Here is a 22,552-nt window from a genome sequence, read left to right on the forward strand (position 1 = left end):
ATCAGGATGCCCTTCCATGTGGCTTTCCCTGCCTCACAAAATGTTGCAGCATCTAACTCCCTGTTGTCATTGATCAGGAATTACTCTTCAATTGCGGGGTCGAGTTCCTTTGCCAAGAGCTTGTCTACCCAGAGGTACTCATTACAGCGCCACTTGAGTCCCGTCCGCCTATGCCCTCCATCTCAAGGGCCATGGTCACCATTTCATGGTCTGACCACCCCTCTACTCGCATTGCGTCTAGCAAGCCCCTTTCTGGCAAGTTTAAAAAAAAAATCCCCCCCCTCCCAGTGGCGGCCCCTTTTGTTCTTCCCTTGTCGCATGTCTATCCATTTGGGGGTCACCCCATATGTTGAAATCACCGCCTGTTATTCTTACCCCATAATGGTTGCAAGGGCATCTTCGTTGTAAATGCTCTGTCCCTAGTTGGGGAATATACTCCTGCTAAGGTGATCCATGTTCCCTCCCAGCTTCCCTCACTAATAGAAGTCTTCCTTCTCCAAAGAATGGACCTCGGGGTTCAACATCCAGACTCATCTGTGTAGCATTATCCCTACTCCTCCTTTCTTCTGAGTGGATGAGGCCCAGAACGTTTGTCCCACTGCCTTTCCCTTCAGCGGCCTCTCTTCCCCTTCCTTCAGTCTATTCTCTTGGATGAATAGCACATTCAGCAATGCCTTATCAAATTCATGCAATACCAGTGACCTTTTGGTGGGGGAGTTCAATCCCTTGATGTTTAATGAGCCCACCCTCAGGAGCTAACTCCTTATCGTCTGTCGTGCAATTTCCTCCATTGTCTGATTGGGTGCCTCCTCTCCGTCCCCCCCCCTCCTTCGGCTCATCTGCCCCATCCGTGTGTCCCCACTCTCTTATGGACGTGACCCCATCTCTCTCCCTCCTCTTACCCCCTTAGTAACAAAGAACATGTTAAACAAAACGTCCCCACTGCCGTAAGATGAACCTGTAGTTCCTTGAGATGAGACACCCTTCTAAAACTGAGGGCCACTAGGTGATGAGCTCTCCCCTACCAGGGGATCTTAAATTCCTTCCCTTTGCCTTCCCCCTTTACCTCTTGGCGCCTACTCATGCGGTTGTCTCAACAGTCCTATCTGTGTCAAGGAGGTTTTTACGGCGACAGGAAGCTCAATTTCACATACTTCCTTCTGATTTCACTTCTTTTGCGCCTTTGGGGTTGAGCTTCCGTTTGCAGTGTCCTTGGGGAGTGGGCCCACTGTGGGCCCATTGGGCCTCTTGTTTCTGTGGTCTCTGTTAGGTGTTGTAAAACATGTTTCGCTTCTTCTGGTGTGGTGACTCTATTGTCCTCCCCGTTGACCTCGAAGGTCACAGCAAAGTGGTAGCCCCATCTATATCGTATTCTTGCTCCGTTAGCCATGTGGTGAGGGGTCTACATTCCCCCCTGCATCCTAGGGTGAAGCCTGACAGCTCTTGGTATATCTTTATCTTCAAGCCTTGGAATCCGATAAATTGTGCCTGCTTTGCCCTGAGAAGGATTTCTGTTTTCTCTTTGAATTGCAGGAATTTCACCAACTATGGAGCGTGGGCTGCCGCTGAACGTTCTCCCTCCTCTATGGGCTCTTTCAATTTTCACTATTTTACCTTCGCCGCCTGAAAAAGGAGGTTTACAATGTCCTGCATGTTCTTTTCAACCTGGGCTGGGGTCTCTCTCTCCTCTAGGCCAATGATCCTTATGTTCGATCTCCTTTCCCTGTTCTCCAGGTCTTCTTTTTTTCTGGGTGGTCGGGGGTGATGCTCCTGCGTCTTTTTAGTATTCTCTGCCAGGCTGGGGGTTGGGTGACTGGGGGGTGGGGGGGGGGGGGGACTCCTCTTTGGCTGCCCACTGGTCCTCTCACCCCCACACTCCTCCCGTTTGGTCTGTGAGTTTGGGGTCCTTCGGGAGGGCTTTTTTCGTATGCACGGTCTCGCTCTGTTGTGGGGGCTGCCACCTTCCTGTGCCTCTCCCTGTCAGACCTCCTAGCCACGTGAAAAAGTAGTGCCCTTTAGACTGGGCTTTCCTGCCTTCTGCTTGCCCCTGGGCAGCTTGTCCCTTCCCTTCTCTGCTCATGCCTTTGGTAGCTTTGTCCTGCCTGGCTGCGTTGGGGCCTGCCCGTCGGCCCTGTTTGGTTTAGGCACATAGGGGTGGGTGTGCTCTGTTCGTTACCCCTTAAGTGTCCCACTGAGCTCAGGGCTATTTTTAGTTCCGGGGGCGGGGGGGGTATTTGTTCTTGCCGACCCGTTTCTTCTCCTATAGTGGGAGCCCCCCTTCGTGCTGTTCTGGTGCGGGGGTGCCCAGGGCTGGCACTTATGCCTCCCCTTCCCTGTTATGCCGAGTTCTGTGTGCTATGGCGTTCCTGGGGACCTCTCACCTTCGTTTTCCCTTCTCTCGGCTGCCTCAGGATCCCACTGGGTCCGTTTTCCCCTGCCTTCACTTCGTCTGCTCCACGTTAGCTCCTGGTCACAGCTCACACTACATGCCCGGCACCTCCCCAACTTCCCTCACGTTGCACGCTGCGTGTCCGCTGCGGTCTGTCGAGTCTGTTCAGGCCGCGGTGGGGGGGCTGGGCACATTTGCGATTTAGCCTCCCTTCAACGTATCTTCACTCCCTTTTTCAGTCCCCTTGCTTTCCACCTTCTCTCCGACTTCTACCTCTGCAACATTCACGCTTTGCGGGTTCGGGATTTGCTCACTTTCATTTCTTTATTGCCCCTGGTGTGAGGAGCTGAGCTTCAGGCAGCCATTGCCGTCAGTGCCCCCTAGTAGTTGCACATTTTTGAAGTCCTGCTCTGCATTTGCCCAATGGTGAATATATTTTGATCATGATAATGTTGTACATTTTTTCCCTGAAGTGTACTGCTAAGGTGTAACTGTTGCTAAAATCCGCTCCTTCGCGTCTGCACTGTGCTCCAGCGTACCTGTTCACCTAGTTGTGCCATCTTTTGTGCGCCATTCTCGCAGATCTATGTCGCCTGTAAGTTAACCCGGGGAACCGTTCCCCAGAAAGGCTTTTAAGTGACCCAGACTCCGCTGATGTCCCCGGTGTGTACATTCGGATAAATTGGTTGAATTGAAATGGTTTTTTCAGGCTTGTGTGTGCAGAGTTTACAGGAAATGCTCCTGTAGTGCCTTCATGCTTCTGGGCTCTCCATCCTTCTTGGCCACTGTTAATTGTTTTTAAATTGATTTCCTCTAGATGTTACCACTTGGGACACAAGTATCCTGTGGGATATAAAGCTTTGAGTCTCCGTAGGAGTAATGTCCACCTCTGAGATAAATCAAATGTGAAGTTTTGTTCACAAACTTTTTTTGAACCCCATAATTATGCTGGTATCAACATCATATTGCTATTGGTTGAAAAATAAAACGTTATTGCAACTGGCCTTTCACTGTATCCTGGAACGAAATATTGAATACAAATATTCACTTTGATTGTCGGTTGGTGTGGCACTTCTATTTCTTTCCCATTAAGTATTGATTGTGGTCCCAAATCCCCTGTAATAGGGTCCACTCCCACAGTTAAGTCATGCAAATAGACCCTGAAACTGCATTGGCATGGCACAGGCCCATCAATGATACTGCCTGAAAAGATAACATTAACATGGGTGATAGTTTTGAAGGGACCCTTGGTTTGAAGAAAAAACTAATTTAAGCCAAAATCAGCAAAGCTTGAAAAGGTATATTACATTTCAAATGGCTAAATTGGCTATGCTAATCCTGTCCCCTTCATATAGTGTCAAATTGTCTTAATTGTGTCTCATGTCTGTTAATGTTCCTTTTGTGTACTATAAGCCGCTTAATTAACTTGCCCGCCCCATTTCGTTGCAGCCTCCGCTTGAGAGTTTGGCAACTGTTGAAGAGACTGTGGTCCGGGACAAAGCTGTGGACTCCTTGCGGGCCATTTCCCATGAGCACTCTCCGTCTGACCTGGAAGCACACTTTGTTCCCCTTGTGAAGCGACTCGCAAGTGGAGACTGGTTCACTTCTCGGACCTCTGCCTGCGGACTCTTCAGTGTGTGTTATCCCCGTGTTTCCAGCACTGTAAAGGCAGAACTCCGACAGTAGGTTTTGTGTGTGCAGCTCAAAATCGCACACAATCCGTAAAGTACCTTTTTGGCTTCTTTTTGGTCATCAAAGCATGTTTGTACATTCAACAGAAATAATGTGCAGTAGCAATATACATTTACTCCATGGACCATATATATATCACTTTAGGATAAAGTACAAGTGAGCAATGGAGATCTCTGTACATAAATATGAACATGAATATGTGTATTGATCTGGTGCACTTCCAGTCCACAGTGCATATACTGGACATTTTGATATTCAATAAATAGTCTGTAAGTATCCTGCAACTATGTAGTCAGCAGTACTCAATAGATATCTTTTCACTTATTACATATGGTCATGTTTCAAAGCCATTTAGAGACCTGTTAGTACCTCTCCACGTCAATCTATATACACACTGTGACAAGGGTCCCCTACCGGACTCTGGGAAAGGACTAAGGGTGTACCTCAGGGAGCCAAGTGCCTCCTTGAGCCAGTGGAGGATGGGCTTGGAGGGGAGGTATATGTAGGATCCCTTGGTAACTCTCTCTGGACCCCTAGCCGAAAGTCTCCCACTAGGCAGACCATGGGTTTAACCATGAGTGCTACAGTCTTACTGCAGCATTGCCTCTCATTGGAGAGTTCATTGCTAGGGTAAAGTTACAAGTAGACCACGAACCAGCAATCTATACACATTCAGAGCAGTCAAAAGGCTTAGAGAGAGCTTCTTGAGGAGCCAGTTCACATGCTGGAGAAACGTGAGACCTGGGTTCTTCCCCCGAGAATGCAAGACAGTAACTAGGAACTGAATCCCAACTTGGCAGGCAAGCATAATAAAGGCTTAGTCCTCCCCTCCAAGCCCAGGTTTACCTAGAAAAAGCAAGCAATCTCGCCCATCCTACAATTGCAGAACTGAGTTAGAGGTACTCAGAGTATCCAAACAAGGGTAAGGGAACAATGCTTTATATAAAGCAAACACCCTAGTCAGCCAGTCAGTAGTCTGTGTGGGTTGTTGGATGAGCTTGTGGTAGGTGGTTGTCGATAGTTCGAGAGTGATACAAGGAGTGTTAAGGAGGTGCTGGGGGGAGGTGATATGATATGATATGATAGTTTATTTATATTGCGCCCATACACAGGTGTTTAAGGGCGCGACGAGGCAAGGGAGGGGTACAAGGGAGGAAAAACAACAAAACACTACAATCTTACTAGGCCCAGTGACATTGAAAATGCGCAGGCGCAGGGGAGAGGGAGGGGGGGACGGAGGGAGGAAAGTGCAAGCGGTAGGGGAGGAATGGAAAGCGCTGAAATCAGAATTAAAAATAACAGGTAGTGCGGTCGGCAGGTGGCAAGTGCAATGATTAAACGCAGATAAGTGGTGCAGGTAAGGGGACTGTAGGGTTGAAGATACAGGCACAAATACGAGGGTTGCCAGGAGACAGTGCGGGAAAGCAGAAGGGTTGGCAGGGATCTGGGCCCTAATACAGAGGGTAGCCAGGAGCCCTGTGCAGAAACTGAGATCAGCAGGGGAGAGGAAAGGAGAATGCAGAAGCAAAGAGGAAGGTCTTGAGGTGCTTCCGGAACCAAAGGTGGTCCTCCTCGAGTTTCAGAGAGGCAGTGAGGCTGTTCTAGAGGGAGGCCCCAGCCGAAGCAAGAGATCTACCACCAACTCGTTGCTTGGAGAAGCGACTGACCCTGAGTGAGTTGGAGGTAGAGGAGTGAAGGGCTCGAGTAGGAAGGTATTTCCAGAGGGAGAGTTGAAGGTATTGCGGACCCAGGCCAGAAGGCATTGTGGACAATGCAGAGGGTCTTGAATTTAATCCTTGCAGCCACTGGGAGGCCAAGGATAAGTCTCACAGTCCTGTTCTGGATGAGTTGCAAACTGGGGAAGAGTAGAGGCAGGCAGATTTAGAAAGCGGCTGTTACAATATTCCAGCCTAGAGAGAACTAGAGCTCTAGAGACAGTGAGCTCTGGGGGAAGAAGAAGAAAGGAAGAATACCCCTGAGGAGGTGTAGCTGGTAGTTTGACTTCTTATAGACGTCAGTGATGTGTGGCGAGACAGAAAGCATGGAGTCGAAGATGACCCTGAGGTTCTTAGCCTCACCGGTGGGAGCAGGAAGAGGACTAAGGGAGGCCGGTCAGAGAGTGAAAGGAAAGGAAGATGCAGGAGTGCCGATGAGAAGGATCCCTATCTTACTGGCGTTGAGGCAGAGGTCATTGGCGGCACACCACACCTGGATTGTCAGTCAGTCAGTCTGAGTTGAGGGAGGGAGAGGAGGGGTGCCCGGGGGGAGCCTGAAAGCGAGCTCAATGTCATCCGCATAGCACTGAAAGTTGGAGCAGAGGGTGTCCAGTTAAAGTACCGAATTCAAAAGGATCGAATGCCAAAGGTGAGAGTCAATTTGACCTAAAACAAAAGGGTCGAATGATTTTTTTTTAAATATTTTTTTTTTTTTGGGTTTCCGTTTTGGAAAAGAAAGTGGTTTTTACCACAAAAATGGGGCTTTCGGGGGGGAACCCCCCCAAAAAAAACATTAAAAAAATAAAAAATTCGACCCTTTGCTTTTCGGTCCTTTTGATTCGACCCTTTGGTCATTCAATCCTTTGCATTCGAAACTTTGACCTAGAACCGGAGCAGAGAGCAGCAATGCTGTAGGTGAGGGGTGCCCAGTATTGGTTGAAGAGCCAGGGAGAGAGGTTAGACCTGGGGAACACTGCAGGTAGAGAGTGAAATGGAGGATGGGAAGGACCCAAGTTGGACCTGGGATGGTCGGTCATTGAAGAAAGGGGTCAGCCAGGCCAGGGACTGATCAGTGATACCCATGTTGTCACGGAGTCAGTTGAGCAGAATGGCATGGTTGACCGTGTCAAAGGCAGAAGAGACATCAAGTAGGATGAGGACACTGGAGAGATTAGAATCAAGGTTGGAGAGCAGGTCTTCACAGATATTCAGAAGAGCTGTTTCTGTGCACCTGGCTGCTCTGAAGCCAGACTGATGGTCATAAAGTCAACCAACTGAATCAGTGTGGAGGTTAAGCTGGGAGATGTCCAGCTTTTTCAAGAGTTTGCCCAGGAAAGGGGTGATAGAGATCTGGCGGTAGTTAGCCAGAAGAGAGGTCGGCTGTGGGTTTCTTGAGAAGAGGGTGCACAAGAGCATGCTTCAGAGGAGAGGGGGAGGGGAAGGCTCCAGTGACAAAGGAATTATTGCAGAAATCAGCCAGGGCAGGAGCCAAGGGTCTCAGTGTGGTCCTTGATGGTTTTAGTCAAACTGGGGAAGAACCTCTTTTGAGCAGACCTTCATAGATCTGACTAGTCTAGAAATCTTATCAGTGGAGAACAGAAGGAAGGGAGAGAAATAGGGAGGAGAGGCGGCTGTGGGGGCGCCTGAGGTAGCTGATGGAGAAGTGGGAAGAGGAGGAGAGAACGAGAGGGTGGACAGGATGTCCTGGGTTTTTGTGATGAAATGAGAAGCCAGGGCCGTGCAGAGGGCGTTGGAGGGGACATGAGAAGTAGAGACTCGAGCAGGAATGGCTATCTCCTTGAAGATTTTAAAGAGTTCGGCCGAGTTGTTAGATGCTGCAGAGACATGTGCTTGGATGTGGGCTTGCTTGCTTCTTAGTGTGGACAGAGGGCCGGTGTTGTCTTTGGAGCAGGCGGCAGGCCAGTTTGTCAGAGGATGCACAAAAAGCCCACAATTTCCTCTAAGCAGCCCTACACTTATTTCTATTTATTAAATGTGGTTATACACCCAAACCCTCGAGTATCTCCGCATAGGTTTCAAGAATACTTGAATTTTGATCGTTACAGGATAACTTGGTACTTGGTTGGTGCATTTAGGCAGCTTTTTAAACATACAGTTTTGATTCTTGGTGAGATATACAGGTCATGTCCATGGAATTTCAGAGTCAAGCAATATTGAATCATTATACAAATCTTTTACATATAGTTACAAAGTCACACATGGCTTGGTAGCACTAGCAATGGTTAGATTTATGTTCTTAAAACAGGTGTATACTTTCAGCTTTGCATATTATGCTATGAGTACTTGGGGTATTTTAGAATGTGTTGAAAAGCCAGGTTTTGAGGGATTTCTTGAATTTGGGGAGGGACGGCTCATTGGAGATGACATTCAGAAGTGAGTTCCAAATTCTGGGGCCTGCTACTGGGAAACTGGAGTTGCTTGTTCTTTGCATCCCCTGATTCAAAAACACAAGGAGTGTGTCTGTGTTAGCTCTAAATGTTCTGGTTGAGGTTTTGCGGGTTAGGCATTGGTTGAGGTAGCTTGGAGCTGTGCCTGTAACACATTTGTGAGTTGTAGTGAGGGTTTTGTGTAGAATCCTTGATCGTTCGGGCAGCCAGTGGGCTTCTCTCCAATGGTGGGATATGTGATCTCTTTATTTTTATGCCTAGAGCTGCGCAGAGGGGTTTATTTCGAATAAGTAGCATTTTTTTTTTTTGGGCCTCTAGTAGTAATATGTTCCAGTAGTCAATTTTCACTTGTATGAGTGCTCTGGCTAGGGTGGTACAGTTCTGAGGTCTGCTGAGGGAGATTAATTTGGCTGTGGTGCTGTGGATGAGGAGAGAGCATTAATGTGCTTGCACATAGTGAGGCTCCAGTCGAAGTAAACCCCTAGGGTTTTGACTTGTTTGGAGATATTGATAGGTGTTCCGTCACTGATTATTGCTGTGTAATGTGTGGGTAATTTACTTAGTTGTTCTGGAGATCCTACTATCAGGATCTCTGTTTTTTCTACATTAAGGCAGAGGCTATTAGTCGCCATCCAGGTCTGTATGATAGAGTACATTTTGTTTATGGTGGCAGTGTCCTGTTGGAGGCGTTTCAGGGTGACGAGGTCCAAGTCATACTAAGAGTTGGACTTGGTTTTGGGCTTCAGGCGGATCCTCACGCCTGACACACGCTTCATGGGCCAGATGCCTGAGAAGGTAGGTGGCGTTGCTGGAGCTGGCTTGGCCTGAGGGGTAGAGAGGGAGAGATGGGAAGAAAGGAGAAAGTGGTCACTCCAGGAGAGAGGAGTGGTGAGAGGGTTAGAGAGGTGGAGGTGGATGGAGATGAGAACATCCAGAGTGTGACCTGTCGAGTGAGTCCGGCCAGAGGGAAGACTAGAAAGAGAGAGTCGCAGAGGTCGCAAAAGAGTACAGAGGGACAGAAAGCATCCAGGTGGATGTTGAGGTCTCCAAGAGGAGTTGAGTGGTCGAGGCCAGGAGGGAGGAGGAAAGGGCAGCCCACTCAGAGAGGAAGGCAGTGGTCTGACCAGGTGGCCGGGAGATTGTAACCACTGTGAGAAAGTGGCCAGGAGACAGAACGCCTGCGGACCAGACATTCAAAGGAGGTGTAGGCCTGCGTGGGAAAGATGGAGGCAGGAATCCACTCAGGGAAAATCAACCTCACCGATGCAGTTGGCTCTGGGTGCGGAGAGGATCTTGTAGCCGTCAGGGAGGAGAGTGTCAAAACTCGTAAAAGAGCCTGCTGTGAAAATCAGGAGGTGAAGTTGGTACAGAATAGGAGGGGCTAGTAACACCACAAGGTAAAGTTGGCACACAGGAGGAGGTGGTGGTAGTAGCAGCATTCAAGGAAGGGGGATGTACTAAAGAACGGGTGAGACCAGGTGTTGTGATGGAGTAGTAGGGCATACCACCAACCAACCCGAATAGGAAGCATCAAGGGAGCTCGGTGGCAGAAGGCAGCACGAAGTGGCAGAAGGCTAAACAAGACCCAGGTAAGGAGGCCATGGGGGTCGTAGTCTTGGCAATAGAGGGTGGGAAAAGTCAGATTTTTTGAAAGACCACCTCCTTTCCAGCCTCCATCTTACCGGTCTCTGCGGCTGCACTGTGGAATGACCTCCCCCCCTCCCCCCAGCCTTGATATCGGAGCCCTCCTACACTGTTCCACAAGAGACTCTTCCTATTTCATTACCAGCATTTCCTGCTCACTGTAACATATTAAGCTGCATCCAGTGCCTAGACACCTAAGGGTTAAGCATGCTATACAAATGTATAAATAAAATAAATAAACCTGTCTCGAGCGATAACCAGAGTATTTGCAAGCGAACATCGCAACTCCTTCCTCTACCTCAACCCGACTAAAAAGTGGCACTTATGCCATCAGTTAGTTGTGGAAAGACCAGACTTATCCAGGTAGTTTTGTCGACCAGCAACCGTATCTGGGTTCAGGAAACCTGCAATGGACTATTGATAGATGTCTCTGGTTTTGGGAACCCCCTCGAAACCTGCAACTCCACTGGGAAGTTAGATGGCATCAAACCCAGTGTGGGAGACCTGGTTCTGGTTACATCATCCTCCTGTTTTCATTCTGTTTGTGTAACCTTTTGTTTAAATACACCCTGTGAACCATACTTCTAGAGTCCAATATTGATTGCATCCTATGTGGGCCTTCTGTCAAAATCTTTATTCATGTGGCAATACTATGGAGATTAACTCAGGCACTCCTTTAGTATATTTCTGAAGACCATCTTATTAAAGGAAGAGGGAGGCTGATTATAACCTTTTCATTTTTGGACCACCTCTGACTATAAGTAATGAACTACATGATTCTCCCTGAACATAATAGATACTTGCATAGAGAAGTGTGTGGGGCAGTCAGAGCCACATCCTCTACAAAAAGTCACCAAACTGAAGGGAGGGATTTATTCACTATTGCAGAGTTTTATTTGAATCCACATGTAATGTGAAATAAGAGAGCTTCTTGAAATGCGTGCAAATCGGTGTCCATTGCTTGCCTGTAACTCTAGCCTTAAATTCTCTTTCCCACTTAGTTCGGGCCACGTAGGTGTTAAAACATCCAGTAGCATTTCAACACTGTCCCTACAGTCTGCATAATTTTGAAATATATCTGTGCAGTGATGTATCTGTTATGCCAGACCAACATGCTCTGATGGCCCTACACATTCTGTGATATTGTAGAATGTCACAGATGGCCTCAGTAACACATCAAGGGCTTTTATTGATTTTCCTTGAAAGGGTCTCTAAGGTCTCGCCCTCTCTATCTCTCTTTCTCTCTCTTTCTCTCTCTTTCTCTCTCTTTCTCTCTCTTTCTCTCTTTCTCTCTCTTTCTCTCTCTTTCTCTCTCTTTCTCTACCCCCCCTCTCTCCCCTTCTCTTTCTTTCTCTTCCCCCCTCTCTCCCCCTCTCGCTCTCACCCTTCCTTTCTGGTGGGAAGGTACTCATCTATCTAACCCTTTATAGGTATGACCTACTCTGCTTTCGGGTTAGTTTTAAAGGGCTGCAGAGTTGTGCCTTACAAACAATCAAGGCCCACATCTTCCTCCTGTCATGAGCTGGTGTTCCTCACGCTGCATCTCTCGATCATTCCCACTTTCTTCAGTTAATCTCCTCTCTCTAACTCTGCCCAACTTCTGTCCTCCCCCCCGATGTCTCTCTACAACCTGCCTCCACCCTCTGATTTTACACCTTTCTGTTCACTCCTCTGCTACTTTCCCATCTCCACTGTTAGTCTCCCCTCTCCACTGCCCTGATACTACTCTCCTCCACTCTACTACGACTCTTCCCTCTCCAGTACTACTCCACTCAACTACTACTCTCCCTACTTCACCCTACTACTACTCTACCTCTACTTGTACTGCATCAATTACCTTCCACTGACTTCCTAGTCCCTACTTTCCCTTCTGCTCACTCGCCCACCTTAAACGCACACTCAAGACACAATACCACTTTCCCTTATCTAATACACCACCTAGTCTGCCTCTAACCTCACTCGAACAACCCACACCTTCCCGTTTCCTGTCCCAGCTTTATCCTCTCCCTGCTTCGCCCATTGGTTCTCGCCCACTGGTTCCCTGGGCTGAACTCGCCCCGTCTTCCCCGCCGTGGAAGTATTGCTGACTTCAGAATACTTAATAAGGGGCGCTAAGCTATGCCCCATTTTGCTCCGCTAGTCCATTGCACCGGGTCAATGGCGGACCATTCCGTGCAAAGGCTGGTTTGCACAAGTCCATATCAGGGAACTGCACCAAAGTGTCTCTCTTGCTGCATGTATTGATGTTGGTTGGCGGCGCATGGTATGTTGTGTATGGCTGGACGCCACCGCTCTCCCTCTCCTTTGGTGAAAATCATTTAACTGGGGTTGTCTGTATGGTGCCTCTGGTGGGTTGCCATGTTGCGGGCGTTCCGTTGGGTGTGTTGATAAAATGACTGGCCTGAAATGAGGAGACTGGCCAGCATCCACATATGCTATGGGGTGATTAACAGTGGTACACCCCAAGCACATACAGGCATTTGGGGGGTGACAGGAACTGGGGTCTACACAACTGCCAACTTACCCTTTTGGGGTAGGAATGTGTTGGTCTTCCACCATGGTAGTCCTCCCACACCGGGCTTTGAGGTGTCTCTATCTCCTCTTGACAAGGTCTGTTTAACATGTCACCCAGAAGACCCCTCTGCATCTGAATATAAAAGTCCCAGGTAGCTTCCAGTATCTCAGTGACCCATACTGTCCTTTCTGGCGAATAGGTAGTGCTGATGTGCATTTGCTTAAGCAATTTTCCCCCATGAGAGCCATGCAGCACTGGATCAAATTTAGTCTTTGAGAACAGTGCCTTAGAGTAGAGAGTGTAGGGCAAATGGTGTAATGATTCCCGCTCACTGCACACTTGTGGAAGAGACTCAAGAATTCCCAAATACACTGCAAGTTGCACTTGTGCCATCACTGCCACCTCTACATGTGAGTGTAAAGTAATTAATGTATGGCCAGTGTTACTCTGGAGGTTTCAGGGTGGCATGTGACATGAATTAAGGAAGGGAGCAAGATCACTGGCCCATCCAAACTTGAATATTTTGGAAATAATTCTGAATTTCTGGGAGGATAAACACCTTTGAGAAATTGTCCCAACAACAGAAAGGGGTATACACATTCATCTCTTGATTTTCCAAGTCAGCGCATCTAGATAGGCATAATGGTGGAGTTCCAAAGATCTAACATTGATCCTTCATCCCACCTGTAATTACTTATTTCTGCAGGAGAAGTTAAGTCCATCGAAGAGAATTAGGGAAAATTTATTTGGAAGCATGTGAATAGAAAAATTAAGCAACCTCTTGCATGAGTGTAAGAAGGTTAACCACAGGGTTGCTGATACATAAAAGGACATCAGCATATAATTATGGTAGGCCCCCTAGAAGCAAGTGCCCAATGAGGTTGGTTGTTCCTAACCAAAGATGCAAGAGGCTCCATTGCTAGCTCAAACTGTAGATTTGAGAGGGGGCACACCGGGCTGTTTCCTCTGGCCCAATAGAAACTCTTCTGATTGATGGCTTGCAGCACTCTCCCTGTCTAAAGGCTAATATACTGCAACCTTATTGCAGCGAGGAAGAAACCCTGCAGTACAATCCTCTCCACAACCCAAACGGATAAGCCCATGACAATGAATCAAAAGCTTTCTCCACATCCAAGAATACAGTTGTAGATTCAACAGGGAAAGAATGTAGAACAGACACTTCAGATATAGAGTAGTATACCTGCCTGGGATAAATCCTAGAAAATCATGATGGACTAAAAAACATGTAGGTTTTAATCAGCCTACCTACCAAAACTTTGGTAATTTTTTTGGCATCAGTGTTGATTAACGAGAAGGTCTTACACGAACCTCATGACAAGAGTCTCCATCTATGAACCTGCACCATGTGTGATGGAGTTAATTACTTTGTGTACTGAGCCAAGATAAAGGCATATTGGTGGTAGTGTTTCTGTTTTAGGGACAAGCCCAGAATTAAATAAAAATTCCAAGATCAGTGGATATATGTATTGACATATCTATGTCACCGATCTATAAACTACAGTTTTTGTTTATGGTAATCAGTTTTTGGTGCATATGTATTAAACCATAATGTGTATTCCTGGGATGGTGCCCAAAACAGTGGCCAACCTCCCCTCATCTGTTGACCAATGCAGGGGCAAAGACTAATCTTTTATGAAACTATATAGACACGCCCCTAAAGCAGGAATATGAAGTGTAGAAACTCAAGCCCCTCAGGATTCAGCAATTATTTAATTCCTTGGACCCACGTGATGCATCTCTTGCAAACATGCAATCTAAATTCTAGCATATCCAGGGAAGCAATGATTTTCCAGGCCTCACTACAATTGTCCATCCCCAAATGTTCCAACTAATTCAATTAATGCAATCTAAAGTAGCCCGCTGGCCCCCTTAATGTCTGAACAAGGCAGTCAACATGATATGAAAAATACAATCACATTCCATGTGTGTGCACTGCCTCTGTGTGTGCTGAACTCGATTTGAAAGTAAATACCTAAGCCTTCTGTAAACTAAAACCACAGCCACCATCCACAGTTCCTTCCCAAAATGGGCAGTCGACCCCAGGACAGTTCACCCATGTTCTTCAAACACAACCAGAACAGGGCTCTGCCTTAGGATGCAAATTGTTGACAGCTCTGTGGCAATACCTTGGCCATCCATGCCAATGCAGCACTTTACTGGTTGTAAGAACACACTATGGGCTGCTCTGTTACATTTTGAAAGAGTTAAGCAGAGCTGAAATCTAATACCAACACCCAAGCAGCCCGGACTATCTAGGAAAATCTTTACTTCAAGAATCGTGATAGGATGGTCCCCTCTGACCATTCCCCATTGTCAACTGAACATGTAAAATTGTAGTATCTGTACGTTGCCTGCCTGAGTCACACTTCTACTCAATCAGGATGTCGAGTGCTTAGTGATCCATATTCTGGTGAATATAAATTGACCTTTAAGTACAAACAATTTAAACCCCAATGTCAAGAACCAGTAACGGAATGGGCGACACATCCATCCAAGACACCAAATCCTCAACATGACTGTTGCATGCAGGAGAATGTTTGTTCAGCATCAATACATATCATCATAATAAAATATCATCTGAACCATATAATAGTAAGCTGATAAGATGATATCAGTGTTGCAAGGATGGTCTGCCATCACTCAACTTGATATCCAAGAAGCTTTGCGGAGTATAGCGCAGGCACAATTTATCAGACAAGCAGCTGAGAGTGCCAATAATATACGTTTGAGCCCTCTTCTGCATGCCCAAGGCTCCCTATATGCAGAGAACCAGTCATCAGCGTCCAACAAAGCTTCTTCAGGGGTATAGGAAAAAGTGTGTCTTTTCTTTGTGAATTACACGGTGCTATGTCAGGAATACCTGGCATACTTGAGTCCTCACACAGTTTCTGCTTCACAGAGACAAAGTTATTCCAAGCTGCCTTTTTTTTTTTTTTTACTTGTGTATAATCAAAGGAAATGATTTTTACAAGGATGAGTCAACGCAGAGCTCACCACGTACACTGCTGCTATCTTGCAAGTAAGGTAGTTCGTGCAATCATTAACAGAGTGTTCAAAGTTGATTGCGTTTAAGTCGTACTGTTGAGGTCCACAGGGTCTAGGTGTGTGACTTGTCATCTTTAGCCGCCCTGGTGCGTTACATCTCGGATATTTCTTGCATAGTCGGGAGGGCCGAGATGTGATCCGCTGGATAAGCATGCTCTTTAGCATTTATTTTTGTAAAGGCCACTTCCAAGAGTTTGGAGGTAGCTACAGCCCAGCGTGTTTTTTCACCCGAGATGAGGCGGCACCACCATATGTCTTCCACTAGAACAGAGTTGCCCCATAGGGGTTCCAAGTAAGCCAGGCGTTCAGCTTTGAGAATGTGACAGTTTAGTAGGAGATGACGAATTGACTCCGTAACACCCTCAACCTGACACAACCTGCACGTGGTTACCGCAGCCTGGTTTCTTAGCCTCATGATTTCTCTTGTATGGAGCAGGTTCAGTCTTGCTCTTAGGAAGAAAGTTCGTAGCTTTTTGTTTGGAAATTTTTCACAGTAGGCCAGAGGCGATTTGAGCCTGTTGTATGTCGGTGGCAGGTGATTTAAAAATTTGATCGCTCTGGCTTGCTCACCTGTAGAGATCCAGTCTTGGTTTTTCAATTTTTGTGACACTCTTTGTGGGTTGTTTTTCATGTCCTCTGTAGAGCAAGCCACTTCATGTAGATTATTTTCTTGACAGGAGATCCACTTCTTGATCTCCGGGGATTTTGTCGATTCCAGCTCCTTATTGATAATATTGAAAATTGGGAGTCCGTTTTGAATGAGAGTCTTTCTGAAGATAGCCAGAGAGGCGACGGCGACCGTTGCTTCCAGCGAGAGTAATCCCAACTCTCTTCTGATGGCTGCAATAGGAATAGAGTTCGGGAGACCCAAAGTTGTTTTCCAAATGTAGCCCTCTAGCTTAGGCCAAATTGAGCTGGGCATGTTGATCGTGGCCTCCATACCATATGTGAGTGCCGGGACTACTTTCCCCTTATAGAAGTTGATTGTGGGATACCAGGAAAATTTGCCGAACTTGCGATCGATCATCTTCATTTGCGAGGTTAGATTTTTCGCTTTCTGCCAAAGATGCAGTTGCATTTTAGTTTCCTTGGATGACCCATCGATGTAAGTTCCCAAGTATTTAAAATGGGGAACAACTTCAATACGGCAATTGTTCACTGACCAAGAATACAGTGTTTTTTTTGCTCTTGGATTCTTGGCAAAGATCATAATTTTTGTCTTAGCGTTGTTTATCGCGAGGTTGTTGACGGCCATCTAGACTGCCAAGTTGTCGAGTTGGCGTTGAAGGCCTATTTCCGTCTGGTCCAAGAGGATCATGTCAGCGTAGAGGATCCGGGACAGCGCGGTGCTGCCCAGCTTTGGCGGAAAGCTGCGAACCGTTGTTTCGGATTCTTGGAAGTCTCCCAGAAAAGCTACGAAGAGTGCAGGCACCAACGGGCAGCCCTGTTTCACTCCTCTTTCTGCAGGAATTTCGTTTGTAAGAGAGCCTCGTTTGTTCAAGCGGACACGTAGAGTGGTCTTAGAATGGAGAGCTATGATCGGTTGAAGGATGTTATCTGGGCAGCTCCATCCCTGTAGCTTTTTCCATAGACTCGTTCTGTCGACTGTCGAAAGCCTGCGACAGATCTATAAAGGCTACGTAGGTAGTTGGTGCCCCCCGCTTTATCTTGGCCTTAAGAATGCTGAGAATGAGGATGTTCACTCCCGTCCCGCCGTTCTTCTTGAAGCCCGTCTTGAATCGGTCTTCACAAGGTGCGGTTTTGGCCCAGCGCCGAAAGTGGTCGAGAAGAAGCGTAGTGAACAGTTTGCCCATGATATCTAGTAGGGCTATCGGCCTATAGTTGGCAGCATCTTCTCTGCTTCCCTTTTTGAAGATCGGTATCACAACGGCTTCCGTCCATGACGATGGTATCAGTCTGGTTGCTCTGCAATGCGCGAACAGGAGACTGATGAAATCTGTCCACTCAGCAGTATGTTTTTTTAAGTCCGTATTCGTAAGCCCATCAGGTCCCGGAGCTCTCGATGTTTTGAGCTTTTGAATACAGTCAAAGATGTCAGCTTTTTTCGAGACATCAACCCATGGGCTTTGGTTCGGTTCTTGGTCTGGGGTTGCAGTTGTAGGTGGAGTAGCGAAGAGCTTAGTGAAGAAATCAACCCAGGTGGCTGCCGGAACGGCATTGATCATGTTGGCTCTTGTGTCGCCTTGCGAGGTGTTGATCAGGGCCCAGAAGTCAGCAGATTTTTTCGACGCCAGCGTTCTCATCATGTTTTCTGCGTCGATTTGGTATAATGTGGCCCTCCGTAGTCTTATCCATGATTTATAGCTTTTCTTTTCTTTTGCCCACATTTCCCAGCCCAGAATGGTGTTCTCGGCTTTGGCAGCACGCTTCATTTTTCTCAGATCCTTCTTCTTTTCTGCTATGACTTTGTCATAGGAGTGGTTGAAGGTACCGTTAGGCTTCTGACCCTTCTTCTGGCTAGACTTGTATTTAGTTAGAAGGGGGGATGTAGTTGGGTCTCCGGAGTAGGTCGTCTGGTGTAATATCGTCCTCACTGGTGATATATTGTCGAGTCATCGCTCTGACGCTGGCAGCCGTCAGGCGAAGGCGCGTATGCTGGGGATTTGCTTCCACTGACAATGTATAGGAGGGGTTTTCTTGAGAAATGGAGGACCAGGTAAGGGTGAGCATGTTATGGTCACTAGGGAACGTTTTGATCACCTCGAAGCTTTCGATCTCTGTGGACATAAGTTCGGAAATAAAGATATAGTCCAACGTAGCTGTTGAAGAACCTCTTTCCCAGGTTGGAATTTGCGGGAGCCAGTCTTTGATCCATGCCGCGTTATGTATGTTCCTGGCCGACATCAGTTTCATCCAGGCCTCTCCTCTCATTTCCGTTGATTCAGCAGCTGCTGGTTTCGGCAAAGCTCCTTTTGGATGGGGACAATTGGCGTTCAAGTCTCCACAAATTATGAAATGGTCAATTTTCCACTCGATAACAATTGTGTTGATAGTTTCAACCATGGATTGGCAGAAGGCTGTAGGCGACGTCCTTTGCGGGTTCCAGTATACAGTTAAGATTGCCAAGTTGGTCACCGACCATTGGTTTGATGGTTCCATAAGGTGTGTCCATTCGATGACAGATGCCGGTAGCCCGTAGGATCTCACAATGGTACTGACAATCCTTAAATTGTGGCCTGTTTTCACGGCGATGAGTAGGCCTGCCGAGGGGCGCCCTAGAAGGCCCCTAACCGCCGGGGCAGTCTCAATCTCAAATCCATCCATGGATGGTTTCTCTAGGAGCCACGTCTCTTGCAGACATAGAATATCAAAGCGGCCCAAGTCCTCACTGTTGGGATCCGTTAAGTGGGTATGCCCTCTGGTGTTCCATGAGGCTAGTGACAATGACTTTTTGAGAGATGGAGGTCTGGCTCCGTTAGATGATTGCTATTTACTCCTGCTCGTGGAAAGGGCTCCTTTTAGCCAGTGCCATGGGCCAGTTGAAGACGGGTCTTTGTTGAGATTAACCGGAGCACCCAGAGATCCGGTAGCTGGCAGTTGATTCATGCTATTTGTGTAGCTGTTAAGTCTTCTTCGTGGGTGGGAGTTGTCTCGTTTCCTTTCGCTTCTTTGCTGCCCATAGTGTCTTGAGGTAGAGTCCACCGACGGGTTATACCTGGATCTATTATGAGGACCTCGCGGTAAAAAGACCTCTGGTTCGTCAGCCGAGTATTTGCGACGATCGTTCGTGTCTGGTCTCCTCTTGTGGGACTGCGACTCTGTTTGGCTCGGTATTCTTCGTACTTCCTCACGACGTGCCCTTCCCCTGTCAGGACTCACCCTGAAATGGGCTTTTAGCTCCGCTCTGCGAGTGTATTGGTGATCTGGTGAAGTTTGTTTATCTTTGTTATAGTGCATGAGTGATCGCCCCAGTGCCTTTATTTGTTGATGAAGCTGAGCTTTTCATCTCCGATAGGAGAAAACCGGCTGATTTTAGTTCGGATTCAGCTCTCCGAGTTAGGTGTTGGATTGCGTCTGGTTTAATGTGCAGATATGCTTTCGCCTTATTATCTTTATGATAAGGTTCGATTAGTTCAAAGTCATCTGTTCTCAAGGTCTTTAGCTCAGAGGTGGATGCTGTAATTTGTAGAACCGTTCTTCGATTGAGCACCATATATTTATCTCTATTTGAGATCTGTTCAATTTTGAATATTCAAGTGTTTTCCCCAATTCTGCCAGGAGCTTTTATTTTTCCTGGAGCTCGGGAGAGTGACTGATATTGTGCCGGCCGGTTTCCATGGGCAGATTCAATTGGAGAAGTCATTTGTCGTTTGGGTGCTAGTGAAGATCTTGTTGGCGACGAAGAATCATCGTCCAGTGTGGGTTGCTGATGTGAGAGCCCTTCTCCTTTTCGAGTTTTTGCGAGATGTTGAGGTGCTGGCTTCTCCGGAGAAGTTATGTTCAGCCGTGATTCTGTGTTTGCGCTATCCTGCCTGTGCCTCAGATCCGTGTGGCTGACTCGGTCCAAATGCTGAGGAGCGTTGGTATCAAGGCTAGGATCGTTTGTGCTTTTGGGGGAAAGGGTTAGATCTATCGGGTGGGCAGCAGACATGGACGCTGGGGCTGAAGTGGCAGTGTCCTTCCTTGAGGTAGTTTTCAGTGTGGACGGAGTGTCGTCTGCATTGCAGTAATGTCTATTTGAAGGATTTGGTCGCTCTTTTTCAGCTACTTTAAGAGCTTTTTTCTCTGGCTCCGGCTTTTGCGAATGGCCAGCGTTATTGGCGATCGTGGTAGTGCTCTTCGTGCATGGTCTATTTAAGGTTGGTACAAGATTCATTTTGTTCTGGAAAATGGGAGCGAGCTCCTCGTTCCCTTTTGCACTCGCCGTCTGTGTTGATTTGGATTCTTGCCGCCCCGATGGCACGGGGTCTGGGCTTGTGGCAGCCGTACCATAAGCTGGCTCGAGATTGGATCTGAATTTATGTGTTTCTGCAATATCGTATTTCAAGTCGATGGCCGTGATGAAACCTTCCAGATATGACAGCTTCGATTGAATAATTGCCAAAGTTGCTGTGTTATCTCTCGAGGCGTCGCCTATGGCCTCGTAGAGTTTGCAAAATGGGGCCATAGCAATTGTAATGGCTGACATTATCGTAGTCATGTCTCGCTTATGGTTCGGCGAGTCCTTTAGTGACGATTTTTTAAACACAGTTTGACTTCCCTTTTTTGTTGGAGAGTCTCTACTGTCTGATTGTAGGAAGCTTGAAATTGAATGCCGCCGTTCAGGTAGAGAGCACCCTGCCTCTGGGAGATTGAAGGTCCTTGGCGAAGATTTCCATGGTTCGTGGCTTGTGACTGATTGTAGTACTGGAGCAGTTGGATAGAGTTGAAGGGAAGGCCGGGCGTTAGGTGTGGCCACGTGGGCTTTAGTCCAAGGTTGAGGGCTCAAACTTTTGTTGGCCGGGTATGCTTTGGGCTGTAGTAAGTCCAGAATATCCAGCATTCCCTGCTGGTGCGTTCGCGCTTCTGTTAGCGAAGAATCCCTTGTTGTTCTAGTTGCCAGAGCCTCTGGGTTTGACAATGTCAAAACTTGGGCTGTTTGGTGTTGACTACGAGTCTCGTTGACTTGTGAGTTGGTCCTGCTCCCTTTAGGCTGTAATTGCTCCGCAGTGGTCATTATTGGAAGTTCAGGTTGGGCAGTGAAAAATATGTCGGTACATATTTCTTGTGATTGTTGGCCTGGCAAGTCGCCTATCTTGTCCGTTGGGTCAGATTGATTTCCAGGAAGTGGGGGTGTGCTGATTTCCTCAACAGGCTGCCGATAAGGGAGTTCTGGGGACATATTGGGGACAGATTGATTCTCAGGAAGTGAAGGTGTGGTGGTTTCCTCAGCTGGCTGCCGGTGAGGGAGTTCTGGGGACATCGCATTCTTGTTTGGTGATTGAGACAGTAATGTTTTCCTGCATTTGGCCGAGGGTGGAGTCTCATCCAGTGCCTCTAGAATTTCAGCGTCTGAAAGTTCAGAATCGTTAGATAGTTTACGCTTTCCTTGTAATTTAAAGAAGTTCATGAGAGCGTTGGAGAGGAGCGGGTTGGGAAGCAGGCGTTTCCCAATAGACCGTTTTTTGAGAGGCGATAGTGAGGCCGAACCTTTGCCTAATTTGATTTCTTTTATTTTCGGCTCTTTTTTTTTTTGAACAGTGGTTTTATCCGCAGAACAATGGGCTGGGTGAAGTTTGGATTTGGACTTCCCTCTTTTGGAATATTGGGTTCTTTTCTTACAATTCCCTGTATTCACTTTGATGTTCAGGGTAGATGCCTTAGGCTGATGATCGCCGTCATGGTCCGAGTTTGATGTGGAACTGACGTTGTGAATGTGGGCATCTCGATCTAGGTCCAGGTCCTCGGTCTCCTCTTGTACCGGATCCAGGGCCCGGGACACCGGTGCAGCAGACGGAGGCAAGTTTGGCGTAACAGATGTCTTCGATGGAATTGGAAGGGGAGTGGATAGAGCTAGAAACGCTACTTTGGCCACTTGAGCAGCCGCTCCCTCCTGCAAGTCGTTATGCACCAAAGCCAATGTGGTTTGTTGTGACATTGATCTCGTTTGGCCTTCCTGTAGTTCGGTTGCGAAGGCGTGTTTGGGGCAGTTTTCCTGGTCCTGGTTACAGGTCTTGGTCGTCGGTGTGAAATCCACTTCTAACTGTGCCTGTGCATTCGCTTGAAGTAAGAGCCGGTTGGTGGAGGCGGACTGCAGGTGGAGTGTCACGCCGATGTGGCCCCCAGCTGTGCCGAGCAGTTCTGCTGGGGATATCAAGTCGGCGTCTTCTGCCACGGATCCCGCCCTCAGACCTGCCGCAAGGGATCCTCCGATCCGCTCGACGGTATGGTCACTCGCCGAGGCGGTACCGGGGCAGGGGCATTGGCAGGAGGCGCCAACTGGGCTGGTTGTGACGGTATGCGTCCCCCATCCTCCGAGTCATGCCGCCTGGGCGCCTGGGCAAGGGAGGAGAGAGTCCGGGAGTCTTCGGATGAGTTGAGGAGTTGACAGTTCAAAAAGGCATCAGGCGGACACACTGGCGGACTCACTGTCCTAAGTGTGGGGCAAAGGCTCAGTGCAGAG

General features: G+C 47.7%; 1 protein-coding gene across 6 annotated transcripts in view; it reads left to right on the forward strand.

The window, feature by feature from the left end:
- Positions 1 to 22,552, forward strand: part of LOC138528623 (serine/threonine-protein phosphatase 2A 65 kDa regulatory subunit A alpha isoform) — a 1,423,294-nt gene that overhangs the window by 357,502 nt on the left and 1,043,240 nt on the right. For all 6 annotated transcript variants that reach the window (XM_069640443.1, XM_069640434.1, XM_069640450.1 and 3 more), the window contains exon 4: positions 3,839 to 4,071. In XM_069640443.1, the coding sequence (XP_069496544.1) occupies positions 3,839 to 4,071 (233 nt within the window). The remainder of the gene's footprint in view (positions 1 to 3,838; positions 4,072 to 22,552) is intronic.

Source organism: Ambystoma mexicanum, chromosome 1q (assembly GCF_040938575.1).
Source record: "Ambystoma mexicanum isolate Mex_15411 chromosome 1q, UKY_AmexF1_1, whole genome shotgun sequence".
NCBI lineage: Eukaryota > Metazoa > Chordata > Amphibia > Caudata > Ambystomatidae > Ambystoma > Ambystoma mexicanum.